The 14,140-nt window shown below is 41.5% G+C and overlaps 1 protein-coding gene across 1 annotated transcript in view; it reads right to left on the bottom strand.

Moving 5' to 3' along the window:
- The window catches only part of LOC129708529 (liprin-alpha-2-like), a 59,530-nt gene extending 45,793 nt beyond the window's left edge, over positions 1 to 13,737 (bottom strand). The window contains exons 1-2 of the mRNA XM_055654332.1: positions 12,717 to 13,737; positions 5,412 to 5,486 (exon numbers count right to left, since the gene is read on the bottom strand). Of these exons, the coding sequence (XP_055510307.1) occupies positions 5,412 to 5,486; positions 12,717 to 12,827 (186 nt within the window). The 5' untranslated portion in view covers positions 12,828 to 13,737. The remainder of the gene's footprint in view (positions 1 to 5,411; positions 5,487 to 12,716) is intronic.
- Positions 13,738 to 14,140: the final 403 nt, after the last annotated feature.

Here is a 14,140-nt window from a genome sequence, read left to right as displayed (position 1 = left end):
CTGACTGTGCTGCGATTTCCGAGAGACCGCCGCCACCTACGGCCGTCATTTTTGGCCACCTTGCTCAGAGCCCCCCTCCGCCGTATGAGTGCGGAGGATTTTTTCTGTCGATGAAAAATGAGAGAGATATTAATGTTTTTACAAAATTCCCCATTCTCTCTGCTGCCCCCGCTGGCGGCAGGGGGAGGGACTATTAAACCAGGAAGTGTCGTGCCTCACTCAGTCTCTGCCAGAACCAGGAAGCGAGAGGGTCACGGCTCACGGCTCTCTGAGCTGCGAATAACACTGAAGGCACGTCTACTCCACGGTTAGTCCCCTCGATGTGGCTGTAAAGTGGCTGCAGCCCTTTTTTAAAAGTTTGTATTCACAAAATGAATTTTGGTTGTCGGTTGTCTGCAGCCCAATTGTTTGCCTTGGCTTTTAAAATCGTTGCAACAGTTGGATGCCTGCCCAAGCATCCATACGACCCACAATGTCTATACTAGCCCTCTGGAAACCAGTACCTTCGGCCCGCAACACCCATACTAGTGCAACAAACAGCCCCCCCCCCTGGCGAGCAGTATTGGAATTGGTGGAGGTGGAATATTGCGTTGGTGACCAGCCCTCCCGTGTGATGCTGGGACCCAATGGGTCCCACTTAGTCTAGTATATATATATACACACACACACACACACACACACACACACACACACACACACACACACACACACACACACACACACACACACACACACACACACACACACACACACACACACACACACACACACACACACACACACACACACACACACACACACACACACACACACACACACACACACACACACACACACACACACACACACACACACACACACAAACACACATAACATATATACTGGACTTCTTTTCCTTTATGATATTGTTTACTGATTACTATATATACATATTCTGCTGCTGCAAGTAAGAATTTCCTTGTTCTGTTTGTGACATAGGACAATAAAATGTTGACATTTAACAAGAGAAATAAACAGGAAAATATCTTATAGCTATTCAACTTTCAATAAGCCTGTCAATAACAGCTGATCTGAGCCTCCTCAAACTTGCTCCACTTTACTATATGATCTGATCTAATCCTGTCTACAACTCCACTTTCCCTATTCCCTGACAGTCAACCTCCCTGCAGCCCAAGAATCGATCTCAATCATTAATCATTAATATATTCAATAACTCAGTCAAATATCTGTCACAATTCCAAAGATTCAAAAACCTCAGCAAAGAAATTCCTATCGGGTCCATCTTATGGACAATCCTTTGCACTGGAACAATACCTCAGCAATTTGGGTTCTCCATTGAGGACTAACATCATCTCTGCATATAACCTGTGGAACCCTCTCAGAATCTTGTATTTTAATTTGGCCATCTCTCATTTTTCTAAACTTCAATTGACATTTGGCCCAACTGACTTAACATTTCCTTGGAAGACAACTCGTTCACCTCAGAAATCAACCATATGAATTTTGAGTTCTGACCCGAAATGTTACCTACTTCTTTTCTTCATAGATGCTGTCTGACCCGCTGAGTTAGTCCAGCATTTTGTATCTATCTTCGGTATAGCCAGCATCTGCAGTTCCTTCCTGCACATTTTATTTGCTCCACTGCAAAAGCTCCTCAGGGCTGGTCTATTTTGAAGATGTTTTCCTCTTCTCTCCAACGGGAGTTCTACAACACCCCCTGTTTTGGCTTAAGAAGGGTTCCTACCTGAAACATCACCTATATCTTTTCTCTAGAGATGCTGCCTGACCAGCTGAGTTACTCCAGCATTGTGTGTCTAACTTTGGTATAAACCAATATCCTAGCCAATTCCTTCCTACACATATGAACTTTTGACTGGAATGCTTCCAGTGCTGAAGAACACAAGTTTGAGATGAGCTAACTTGCAGCAAGTAGTTTGCGCAACCAATATTGAAAAATATTTTTCAATCTATCCAAACAAAGTACAACGAGTCCATTCATCACGCTGTCAACAACATGCAAATACTGAGCACAGTTGTTGATGCATTTCCTCTTCCTAATGACTACAAGCCAAACATGGCAGGAAAGCAAAACGACCAAAGGATTTTAATCAATGCAATTTTGAAACTACTTCAATTGAGAAAACTGGCTTAAAATACAAATACAATTCGCGCTTACTTTTGTATATGAAGGAACTGCAGATGCTGGCTTGAACCGAAGATAGACACAAAATGCTGGAGTAACTCAGCGGGACAGTCAGACTGAAGAAGGGTCTCGACCCAAAAGGTCACCAATTCCTTCTCTCCAGAGAATGGTATCGACACGAAACATCACCCATTCCTTGTCTCCAGAGATGCTGCCAGTCCCGCTGAGTTACTCCAGCATTTCGTATCTATCTTCTGGTTGACTTTTGTCGAGACAAAATAAAACAGCCTCACGCTGTTACTTTTTGCAATGTGTGGCATCTATGATTTTGTTTGAAAGCATAGTTTTGAACTGTTTTGGTTCTCGATATCATGCTAATTAAGAATATTTGCATAGGGATCATTATGTTGCTGTTGCTTTTTTTAAATATCTGACACTTGGGACTGGACCAATTAAATGAGTCTAGCTAACCGCTTGTGAGATTTCACGCTGCACGGCGATGTCCTACATCTTTGATTATGGTTTAGAAATGTAAAACCCGTTTTCAAGCCAAAGAACCAGTTAACATAAAATGAACCAATTTCTATGAGAAGACGAAAATCTGACCACCAAGTGAAAAAAGCCATGTTGCCTTGCAACAGTTAAACTACTTTCTCTATTCAGATTGAATATAACATTATTCGGTCAGATCCACGCAATTCCAGTCATGTCATGCTGCTTTTGGAAATCACATTTTCAACCTCTTTGATGATGCTAATCCCAACCAAGTTGTGGGATCATTCCCCAACACTCATTCCTTGCAAACTACTAACTTCTGCCCGAACAATAGCTCACAATGAACATTACACAATGATTAAAATAATAATTTCATGATATGCAATGGACTGCATAAAGCCACATGCTTAAAGGATGTACTCAATACATTCATCTCACGCTAAACCAGCTAAGACCAATTCCTAACCTGCGCTGGTTAGAAGTATCTGTTATACTTTGACAAAAATTAATTGTGCGGCACAGAGACCCGGGCTACATCCTGACTACGGATGCTGGCTGTTCGGAGTTTGTACATTCTCCCCGTGACCGTGTGGGCTTTCTCCAGGTGCTCTGGTTTCATCCCACACTACAAAGACGTGCAGAATTGCAGGTTAATTATCTTTTGTAAAATGGCCCCTAGCATGTAGGATGCGAAACTGGAATAACATAGAACTAGTGCACAGGTGACCGTTGGTCAGTGTGGAATTGGTGGATAAAATGCCTGTTTCCACACTGTATGCCCTCAAATGAAATATCACTTAGGTTAACAGAGATCTAAAGTGACAGGGTGATTGATGGTCGGCATGAACATAGTGGAGCGAAGGGCCTGTTCCCATGCTGTATCTCTAAACTAAAGTAAACTAAATTAATTCTTGACAGCTGAAATGCATTAAGTTATCTTCCAATTTTGGTATCAAATTCCCGAATCAGGATGCCAATTTCATCCATCACAATCAGATAAAAATATAAACTGACAATGCAATGATACGCTGATCAACAAGCTGAGGTTATGTCATCTGAAACTGAGAAAGAATCCCTAATCTTGCTTCATCAGAGACCAACAAACTATCATCATTATTCAATCCTGAACCATGCAGTGAGATTAATGTCAGAATGTCCACAGTAACTGTTCAGTGACAAAGACAAGCTATCAAAAAGCATTTATCACACTTCATGCTCCTCATATATCAGAGATAGTTATCATTTACTTCAAGGGAAAGACCAAATGCATTACTACAGTAAGAAAGGTTGTAATTATGGAGACCACTGCAAAAGTATCCAAAATGCAGAAAAATTAAAGGCAAATATACGTAATGAAAACCCGTAAAGCTCTAATTTCAGCAGAAAAATAAAAATAGCCGTGTCTCAAAACATGTGGACCCTGTGCAGCAGTTTATACGGTGTAACAGCTTAATGCCAGTTAAAATTAATTCCAGACTGATTAAATGTTGTTATAAATTGGAAAATAAGTAGTATTAGGAATGATGTATAATCCTGCCATGTATATCGTTTGCTGGATGGATAATTTTTGTTTGAAGCTCATGCTTATTTATAAGTAAGATGAGGTCTCCTTTGGAGCCAACAGGGACAGTTTGATTCAATTCAGCCAAGCAGGGAAAGAAACACCTGCTGTATATATGAAGCACACGGTCAACTGGGTTTATATCATGAGAGTTTACAAGAATGAGAGTGGATCTGTGCAAGGAAGATGCCTCCCGTAGCTGAATGTCCAGAGAGGTTAGATAGAGTAAAGCATCGGCTGGATTACTGTAATGCACTCTACTCTGGAGTCTCACGAGCTTCATTGGCTGATCTCCAGTTGGTCCAAAATGCTGCCGCTCGCCTTTTAACCGGAACTCGAAAGAGGGAGCACATTACGCCAATTTTGGCCTCCCTTCACTGGCTCCCAGTGCACTTTCGAGTTCATTTTAAAATTCTTTTATTTGTTTTTAAATCATTGAATGGCCTCGCCCCGCCTTACCTCTCTGAGCTGCTCCACCTATATGCTCCTGCCCGGTGCCTCAGGTCAGCGGATCAGCTGCTCCTTGAGGTACCAAGCTCTAAGCGGAAGCTCAGAGGGGATAGAGCCTTTTCTGTTGCTGCCCCGGCACTCTGGAACACCTTGCCGCTGCAGATCAGACAGGCCCCTTCACTGTCCATCTTTAAATCCTCCCTAAAAACTCACTTTTATTCACTGGCTTTCGACACTGGCTGAGACATTGTTCCTGTTTTTAGTGCTTTTAATGTCTTTTAATTTTTACTGTTTTTATAGTCCTGTCGTCTTAATGGTTTTAGTAGTTTGTAATAACTTTTTGTTGACTTCCCATGTACAGCACTTTGTGGTAACTGATGTTGTCTAAAAGCGCTTTATAAATAAAGTTATTATTATTATTATTATTATTATTATCAAGGCCCTATAAAATGCAACAACTTTACCTCTGTGCCACCATGATTCCCCAGTTGCAGCACACTAAGCTTCAGTTGCTATTTAACAAGGGGGGGGATGTAATCCATTACTGAATAGCTGCATTATTTGAAAATAAAACAAATGCACGGAATGATGCTCAAAGCTAATATTATGACTGATGGCTCAATTTGATAGAAAGAAGCAGCATTGAGCAGGTAAATTAGACAGTCAACCCATATATTCTTCACGAATGCTCCAATGTAGAGTTAATTTCAGGTCAGTTTGTAATGACGGGTAACAAAGAATTTGGCAGAGATTTGGACTTACCTCCTGGTTGGCTGAAGACAACTGTTCTTCCAGCGTTGATACCCTCTCAAGAGAAACACGGAGTCGCTCACGAACCTTGAGGAATTAAGAATAGGAAATGCATTGAAGCACTCTGTAGTTCATTACGTCAGGTAAAAGTAAGTAAATTGGACTTGTGGAAAGGGTTGGGATTAAACCAAGAGTGCAGGAGCACCAACATTGCTCAGAAATATCAGGACCCTACTTCATAATTGAAATGCCAAACAATAGCACACTTTACCAAACTCACCTGATCATTGTGAGCAACAATTTGCGTTCTTGGTTAACAGCACATTCTTAGCATGCAGTCATTAACATGCACAAAGGTGAGAACCGCAATGTGTAAAAATATGGCCCTCTGGGCAACTACAATAAGTGGCATTGTCCTATTAAGTCCACAACATAGATTAGAGTACCTACTTTCACGCCCAGACTTAGTTGGTGATTCCTCAGAAGGCTTGCAGATTCTGAATAGTGCACCTGATACAGATATTTCACCACAACAGAGAACAAATATCATCAGCTTGATGTAAGTCTGACCATGAATCAAAGCAGGAGAAACTCTATTGTCAACACTGCCACAAACTTGAACATAACTCTGAGAACTAAACCTGCTTGGAATTTTATTCCTGTATCATGTAGTGTAACAAAGTAAATCTCAATCCAGAGTCATAGCATTGAATTTGGGAGTTAGGTAATTAAATCCACTGCAGATTACAGAATTTAGGACACTGCTCCCCAATTGTTGACTCTTGTATTTAAGTTGAAATTTGCATGACAACTAGTGTAGGTGAGAGACCAAGAGAGAGGGTTGCATCTCCTGTGTTTGCGGAGGAATGTACCTGGGGAGGGGGTGGTTTGGGTAGGAAGGGTTGAGTTAGCCAGGGAGATGAAGGGGAAAGGTCTCTGCAGAGTGTGGAAAGGGGTGGGAAGAATTGACTGGTGGTGGGAGACACAAAAAGCTGGGGAAACTCAGTAGGTCAGGCAGCATCTCTGGAGAATAGGAATAGATGATGTTTCGGGTTCCTCCCCTACCCTGGTCGTCATACTAGTTTCACGGCCGTTGTGTTGAGTTTCACTGTGTGTATAACTTGGTATCACCTAGCCCTCAGCCAACAATGAACCATTGTGGACTCCACCTTTCCTTGATCAACATTACTTCTTGTATATCTTTCATTCATTTGTTCTATATCTCTCTATATCACCGTCTATACCTTTCACTTCCCTTTTCCCTGACTGTCAGCCTTAAGAAGGGTCTCAGCTGAAAATGTCACCTATTATCTTTCTGAAGGGATGCTGCCTGACCAGCTGAATTACCCCAGTTTTTGGTGTCTATTTTCTCAGCTGAAGTGGTCCATCATTACAAATGCCCACATACTGCAATGAAATTATTTCAAACTTGTGAAGTTATGCACAGAGCAGCTGGTATGTCTGCCAATCCACTACACATTCAGAATAAACAGATGTACATTTAGAAAGGAGGTGAGGAGGTATTTCTTCAGAGGGTGGTGAATCTGTGAATATTCATTGCCACAGACGGCTGTGGAGCCCAAGTCAATGCATATTTTTATGATGGATTCTTGATTAGTAAGGGTGCCAGGGGTTATGGGGAGAAGGCTTGAGAATGTGGTTGAGAGGGAAAGATAGACCAGCTATGATTGAATGGCTGAGCAAACTCGGTGGGCCGAATGGCCTAATTCTGCTCCTATGACATGAATTTATGAGCTTATTCCCTGCTGCTCCAGTCAGAAAGTGAGCTGTTTGCCAGCAGTCCACAATGTAGCATCTGTGCCCAGCTGAGCAGAGCTTAGAAGAGCCTACACTCTCTAACGCACAGATGTCCCTGACTCCACGGCCAGCTCTTACTCGTGACATGTGATTCACCAGATTAAAACCCACTTTACTATCCCCATCAACTCCTGGCTGTCTGTGCTAATGGGTGGTTTTGACATTTCATCCTCAATAGAGTGAGTGGCCTGCTCTGTAGTTGTCATATTCTTGCATTGTAATGCGCAAATTGCCAGCGGGAGATTAAGAACACCAATTACAGTTGCTAAGATTAAAATCTGGCAATATTATGCAGGTGTGATATTTTACTGGATGCTGATCAGATTCACGTGTTGAATGGTGAACGCTACAATGGATTACTTTGAATTCTGTCACCAGTTTGCAGGAGGATCCTGTCTTCAGATAACCACTTCAATTTTGCACCATTCCAGTGCCTCTTTAGACTTTAGATTTTTAGACTTTAGTGATACAATGCAGAAAAAAGGCCTTTCGGCCTGCTGAGTCTAGGCCGACCAGCAATCACCCCATACACTAACATTATCTTACACTAGGGACAACTTACAGTTTTACCAAAGCCAATTAACCAACAAACCTGCTCATCTTTGGAGTGTGGGAAGAAACTGGAGCACCCGGAGAAACCTCACGCAGCCACAGGCATACGTACAAGCTCCGTACAGACAGCACCCAAAGTCAGAATCTAACCCGGGTCTCTGGTGCTGTAAGGCAGCAACTCTACCGTTGCACCACTTCCTCCGACATTTTGAGTTAAGATGGCTGGAAGGAGATCACTTTTTCTTGCAAATGCAAGTGAGGATAATGACAAACAATGTGTAGGTATGTGGACGTGGACATTGTAGTTGCTGATAACAATGAGGGTGAATCAAAACTACACATCAAGAAGAGTCCTCATATCAATGGAGCAGGACATATTAGTTTAGCTTAGAGATACAGCGCGGAAACAGGCCCTTCGGCCCACCGGGTCTGCGCCGACCAGCGATTCCTGGATATTGACACTATCCTACACCCACAAGGGACAATTTTTACATTTACCAAGCCAATTAACTCCGTACAGACAGCACCCGTCGTCAGGGATTGCACCCGGGTCTCTGGCGCTGCATTTGCTGTAAGTCAGCAACTCTACTGCTGCGCCACTGTGACCGCCCTAATATGTGGAAGTGTATTTGGGCAAAGTTAAGTACACTAGCGAGGTGAGTTGGCGTGAAAAGTGATGTTCTGGAGCAGACTTTACAAAGCAAATTGATAGGTTCGGGTCAATGTACGCATTAGAATCTTCACAAAATATGACACCTTATTCAGAATCCTCACTGCTGAGGTCACTGAATTGCTTTCACCAGTGACACCAGCAGCATGCTTAGGTATGGCAGTACGCTACTGGACTGTGAGAAAATAATTTCATGGTAAGTTTGCACTTCGCACAAGTGACAATAAAAGCACCACTGATTCATTGACCATTAATTGATTAAATGCTCCCTCCAGCCAGGCCTTCTTGAACTAGACTTGACTTGACTTGACGACTTGACTAAACTAAACCCCATTCTTTCACGATTGAGAAAGAGTCTTCAATCTGAAATGTTAACTCTGTAACTCTACACTGGAGCTGCCTGTCCCGCAGTGTGTTCTTGATTTATTCTTTCACTTGCTCCCTTTCCTTTCACAATACCATCAACTGCCATGTCTACAAAGTCCTCTTTTATATTGGATTTGCAATGGAATCTCTCCAGCTATCATCACACCCGCTCAATCTAACTAGACAGCAAACCTAAAAATAACATCTCAATGGCATGACTCAACTGAGTACCTTCAACAGGCATGTTGAAACATGTTCCAGATATCCTGCATATTCCTGACAACACTCACTTCCAGCACTCTGCATGAATAAAATTCAGCCCGCATTTAAAGTTGAGCAAAACTGTGCTGCTCTTTAAAGCACCATCGTGAATGTTCTGCTTATTGAAAAGTCAGTGTGACAGCTCTATATACTTCAAAGGAAGCCGTCAATAAGGGCTTGTGACAGGGGATAATTCCAACACCATAAATATCAATAAGGGTATGAACTCTGACTACTTCTCTGGAGATAAAAGGATCATCATGAAGCAAATAAAGAAAGAATTGGAACACCGGCAATAAAGTCAAGAAATGTCAGTTAGGATCACAAATTCAGAACAAAGCAAATTGGATTTTGTGAATCGTTGTTTGTGCTTTTCATCAATAAGTTCTGTTAAATAAAATGGGCAATAATATAACCAATCGCTTTAATACAAAATACTGTGGCAAGCAGCAAACAGGCTTGTTTTCAATTCATGCTGTGCCTATGGGAATGCTTCAGGAAGCTCAATGTGATGTTAACAGTCGGAGATCATAGCAGTTCGTGTTAAGAACACATCCTGCTACAAATGGCCGAACACAGCTCTGTACGTGACAAAGTCACATTTTATATTACCTCTTCTGTGGCACATTTCAACTTCTTATATCACCACCACCTTTGGAGTTTCTGATGTTCAGTCAGGCTGAATGTTCATTGACTAGGAACTCGCTCTGGCCTATCTTTACGTGGGTAGATAAAGAAGACATTCAAACACAATGCTAATGATCTGGGTGTGAGTCGTGAGTCATGCCACCACAGGAGTTACTCCAAAGATATAGAAGTTGGGAAGTCAGCTCTTGTGGGAGTGCAGTCAGCAATCTGACATTTTTGGACAATATCAGAGCGCTTCACTTCAGCTCACCAGATCATAATTTGGAAACAGACATGGGGATGTTCCCATCGGAAGAAATATGTTAACCTTTGTTGAAATATTTATTTCCACATCGGGAGCTGACCTGTGCATGCACGTGTGTGTGTGTGTGTGTGTGCGCATGCGCGCACGCGGCCGCCAAGAAATTGCATCCCCCGCAAGTTTTGATAGCGATTTCCGTGCCTGCTTCTGAACTGAGTCAGTAGAAGTCTCGACCCGAAACATCACCCATTCCTTATCTCCAGAGATGCTGCCTGTCCCGCTGAGTTACTCCAGCATTTTATGTCTATCTTCAGATTAAACCATCATCTGCAGTTCCTTCCTACATATGGCACTGCTTTTACATCCCTCAAATAAATTGGGTGTAAAACTGCATGTAATATTCCATTTACGGCCTTTCTGATTTACTAGTGTCTGATTCTAAGGCCAAACCTGCAGATTTAGTTTACTTCTTTTATAGCTTTTATTTATTGTCAAAATAACTTTATTTTTGTTTTAAAAATATACAAAGTAAAAACCATGCAAAATTCTTAACACATTCCTGGTTTCTCTCTCCCTCTCTCTTTGTACCTCCCCCACCTTAGTTCTCCGACTAGTTCCACTGTCCTCCTGATTAATTTTACTTTGTACGCCCCGTTGTCACCTACCCCTCAACCAACAATGAACCATTCTACTTTTCCTTGATTAATGGCTGCTTTGATCTGTTGTTTTCACACCCCACCCTTCCATATCACTAGTTCCCCTCTCCCCTGACTCTCAGTCTGAAGAAGGGTCTCGACCCGAAACATCATCCATTCCTTCTCTCCAGAGATGCTGCCTGTCCCGCTGAGTTAATCCAGCATTCGGTGTAAACCAGCATCTGCAGTTCCTTCCTGGACACCTAGTTTCTATACATTCAATATTTCTGGTGGTATACCCATTAGTGTTAGGACCTCCCTTTTCCCTTACATATGGTGCCGTTGCCACTCATGAGGACCCGAGGTGATATCCTTCAGCTTGCTCCGAGAACGCAACCAACATGATCAAGGATCATTCACGCCCTGATCTTTCTCACTTCTATCGGGCAGAAGTTACAAAAGCTTGAAAACACGCACCATCAGATTCAAGGACAGCTTCTTCCTCCTGTAATCAGACTCCTGAAAGGACCTCTCATATGTTAAGGATGTTTTTCCAATCTTCCAATCTACCTTGTTGCAGCCCCTGCACTTTCTTTTTAACTACATTTTCTCTGTAGCTGTAACACTATATTCTGTACTCTGTTGCACTACCTGATGTACTCATCTATGGTATGATCTGCCTAGATAGCACATAAGACAACGTGTTTCACTATATCTCAGTACAAGTGACAACAAAATTAATAATAAACCAACCCAAATAGTTAATTTTGTGATTTGATTATGAATATATTTTGATTTACAAACAAGATTTTGGGAAAATGTATGCTTTTAGGTTACACTGAACTCTCCTCACTGCTTTGCACAAATGCAAATTAAAAATCTACCATTTTCAACGTAATTTAAGGGTGAATATTTTAAAATGTGAAAATGATTCCTCATTTCAGAGGGACCTGAACAGATTATATCATTTAAGATATTAGATTACTTTGGATTGACATAAATTTCCAGTAGATTTGTGACTTTCTTCACTAGGCTTATTATTGTGATTTAGGGATTCAGCTTTAACAAGAATTAGCCACAGAGCAGTTTGGTTGTAAAACCAGTGTCACAGTTGTCAACCTCAGAGATTCCAATGGGGCCAAAATCTTGTCAATTTGTAAGAGGATGAAGTGTTTAAAAAAGAAATCAGCCAAAGAATTTCAATAATAGTTAACGATACTCCAGCCAAGTTATTTTATTAAGAAACTTTGACAAAATATGATTGTGCTTGCTTAAAATGGAGACAATCTCAGGAACTAGTTATTAAATCCTCTTCAGATTAAACACTCTGTGCAACCATTTTAATTAAATACAACACAGTTTATTCTCGTTCCTATTTGGAAAAAGTATTTACTGAGCAACAGTATGTCAGAGACAAAATGCATGAACAGTAGATCACGCTTAAATGAAAACCGTAGCAAAGAAATAAAAGCATTGCTTGCTGGCATCTGTCAAATACCAAAGAATCAATTTCTCTAACTTCATTATTACAACGGTGCATTCAGAACTGCAAGACATTTTCACAAAAAGTCAAGTGTTTTCATGCAAGCATTTGGACAGATTTACTAAGAACCCAAGTTCATGTGCAACAAATGTCAATAGCTTTAGAAACAAGGAACTGCAGATGCTGATATAGCACAAAAAATCTACGGAATGCTGGAGTAACTCAGCGGGTGAGGCAGCATCCCTGGAGAACATGGATTGGTGATGTCTTCAGACAGAAGAAGGATCCCGAAAGGAGGATCCTGACCCGAAATGTCACCTATCCATGTTATCTGGGGATGCTGCTTGACCCACTGAGTTACTCCAGCACTTTGTGTATTTTTTCCAATCGCCTTTTTTTGGTTCAAGACCATAGTAAATAGACAACCGTAATATGAAATGTAGATTCAAGGAACCATCGACCATAGTATTTTGAATACACTTAAATCAAAACAGTTTCTACATTTAGAGATGTTTTTTAGCACCTCTTATAATGATTTTGAAGAAGTGAAGGCTCATCTGATATTCCTATGTATTACACATTGAGTTCATGGTCATGGAAGATACAGTTAAGCTTTGTTCCTGGTCCACCATTAAGTGCTCACCTTTTCATCCAAAGCTTTGTGATGTTCAAATAATGACTTCAATGCCTTCAAAACTTCAACTTCACTGGACACTCCTGATGGAGACTGAGATTGCCGCTTCACCACAGTCATTCGCAGGGACCGCTCATGTCTTGACACAAGACACTCCAAATGTTCAAGTAGCAGCTGTCAAATAATCAGAAGTTAATTAGGCTTTTCTTTGATCAATATTTTAAAGTCTTGACCAAATGATTCCACATGTATGATCAGTAATTCAACTCTCCCCTATGTGTTGGACACCCTTGTCAAAAATCCAAGTTGTAATACACTGATTCACGTGAGTGATTATGAATAAGACATCAGAGACAAGTGTTGGTCATCTCCCCATTAAATCCATTCTTACCTGGGAGCAGGTCTCCTGGGTCATACGTCTCCATGTAAACCAGCTTCAAATGAAGCATAACATCTTTGTAATGGGGTTAGCTCCACAGCAATGGGCCTAGCTTAGTTCGGGCAACTTGGTCGGCACAGACAAGCTGGGCCAAAGTGCCGAATCATCTGGTGTATGATTCAACAATAATTATACATTGCAAACCTCCCCACTGAATTGCTTTGGCATTTTTTATCTGCGAATGTATATCTGCAATTAATTAAAAATTAAACACATAATAAAACGCTTAAACATAATTGAATGCCTAGAAATCAATTCACTTCATATTTTTCTTGAATTAAAAGGCTTGTTCTCTCTTAGTGCCATGCCTCTCTATTAAGATCATCTGCTCACTATTTTGTGTGCCAATTGGATCCTGTGGATGAAAAGCAAGTAAATATTGCTGGTAAGTGCAGGTATATCTATGGATGTTTGCAATTTATCTCTGGATTCAAGGAGCCTGATGTTAAGCATGTGGAGGAAAGTTTGCTAAGCTGATTTTCACTGGTTCTCTTTCGGATGTTGTTTGATTAGCTGTGTTGTTCCGGCATTTCTGTTATTGTTAAGATTGCTGTCGCGAAATGGCTGGTGATCATTTATGCTGAGGACTGGGACCTGCACATCTGCATGGGGGTCCTGAACTTCAGGGCACTTGACATAAATATGAACAATTCCATCTGGATTCATGACAATGAAATGAATCAAAATGTTGGTTTAATAGGTGGATTTTATGGAACCCCTGAAAAGCAAAGGGATAAATAACAGTCCAGACGTGGACTTCCACAGCTACAAGTTTTGCCGCCAGTACGGAGGGATTAAAATTGGAGATACAAGGGGAAAAGAGAATGATCAGAGGGAGCAGGGGGCAGTGGTGGGCAGAGAAGTTTTGATAAGGGTAGTAGGGTGGGTGGGGCATGCTAGGCAGGGTGGGAGCATTACAGGGAGGGTGTTAAACAGGAAACGATGAAGCAGTATGAAGGATGAGCAGCAAAGGAGAGCAAGTGCATCGACCAGA

This window comes from Leucoraja erinacea, chromosome 24 (genome assembly GCF_028641065.1).
Source record: "Leucoraja erinacea ecotype New England chromosome 24, Leri_hhj_1, whole genome shotgun sequence".
NCBI classification, from domain to species: domain Eukaryota; kingdom Metazoa; phylum Chordata; class Chondrichthyes; order Rajiformes; family Rajidae; genus Leucoraja; species Leucoraja erinaceus.
The sequence above is the reverse complement of the archived record's forward strand: the minus strand, read 5'-3'. Positions and strand labels throughout refer to the sequence as shown.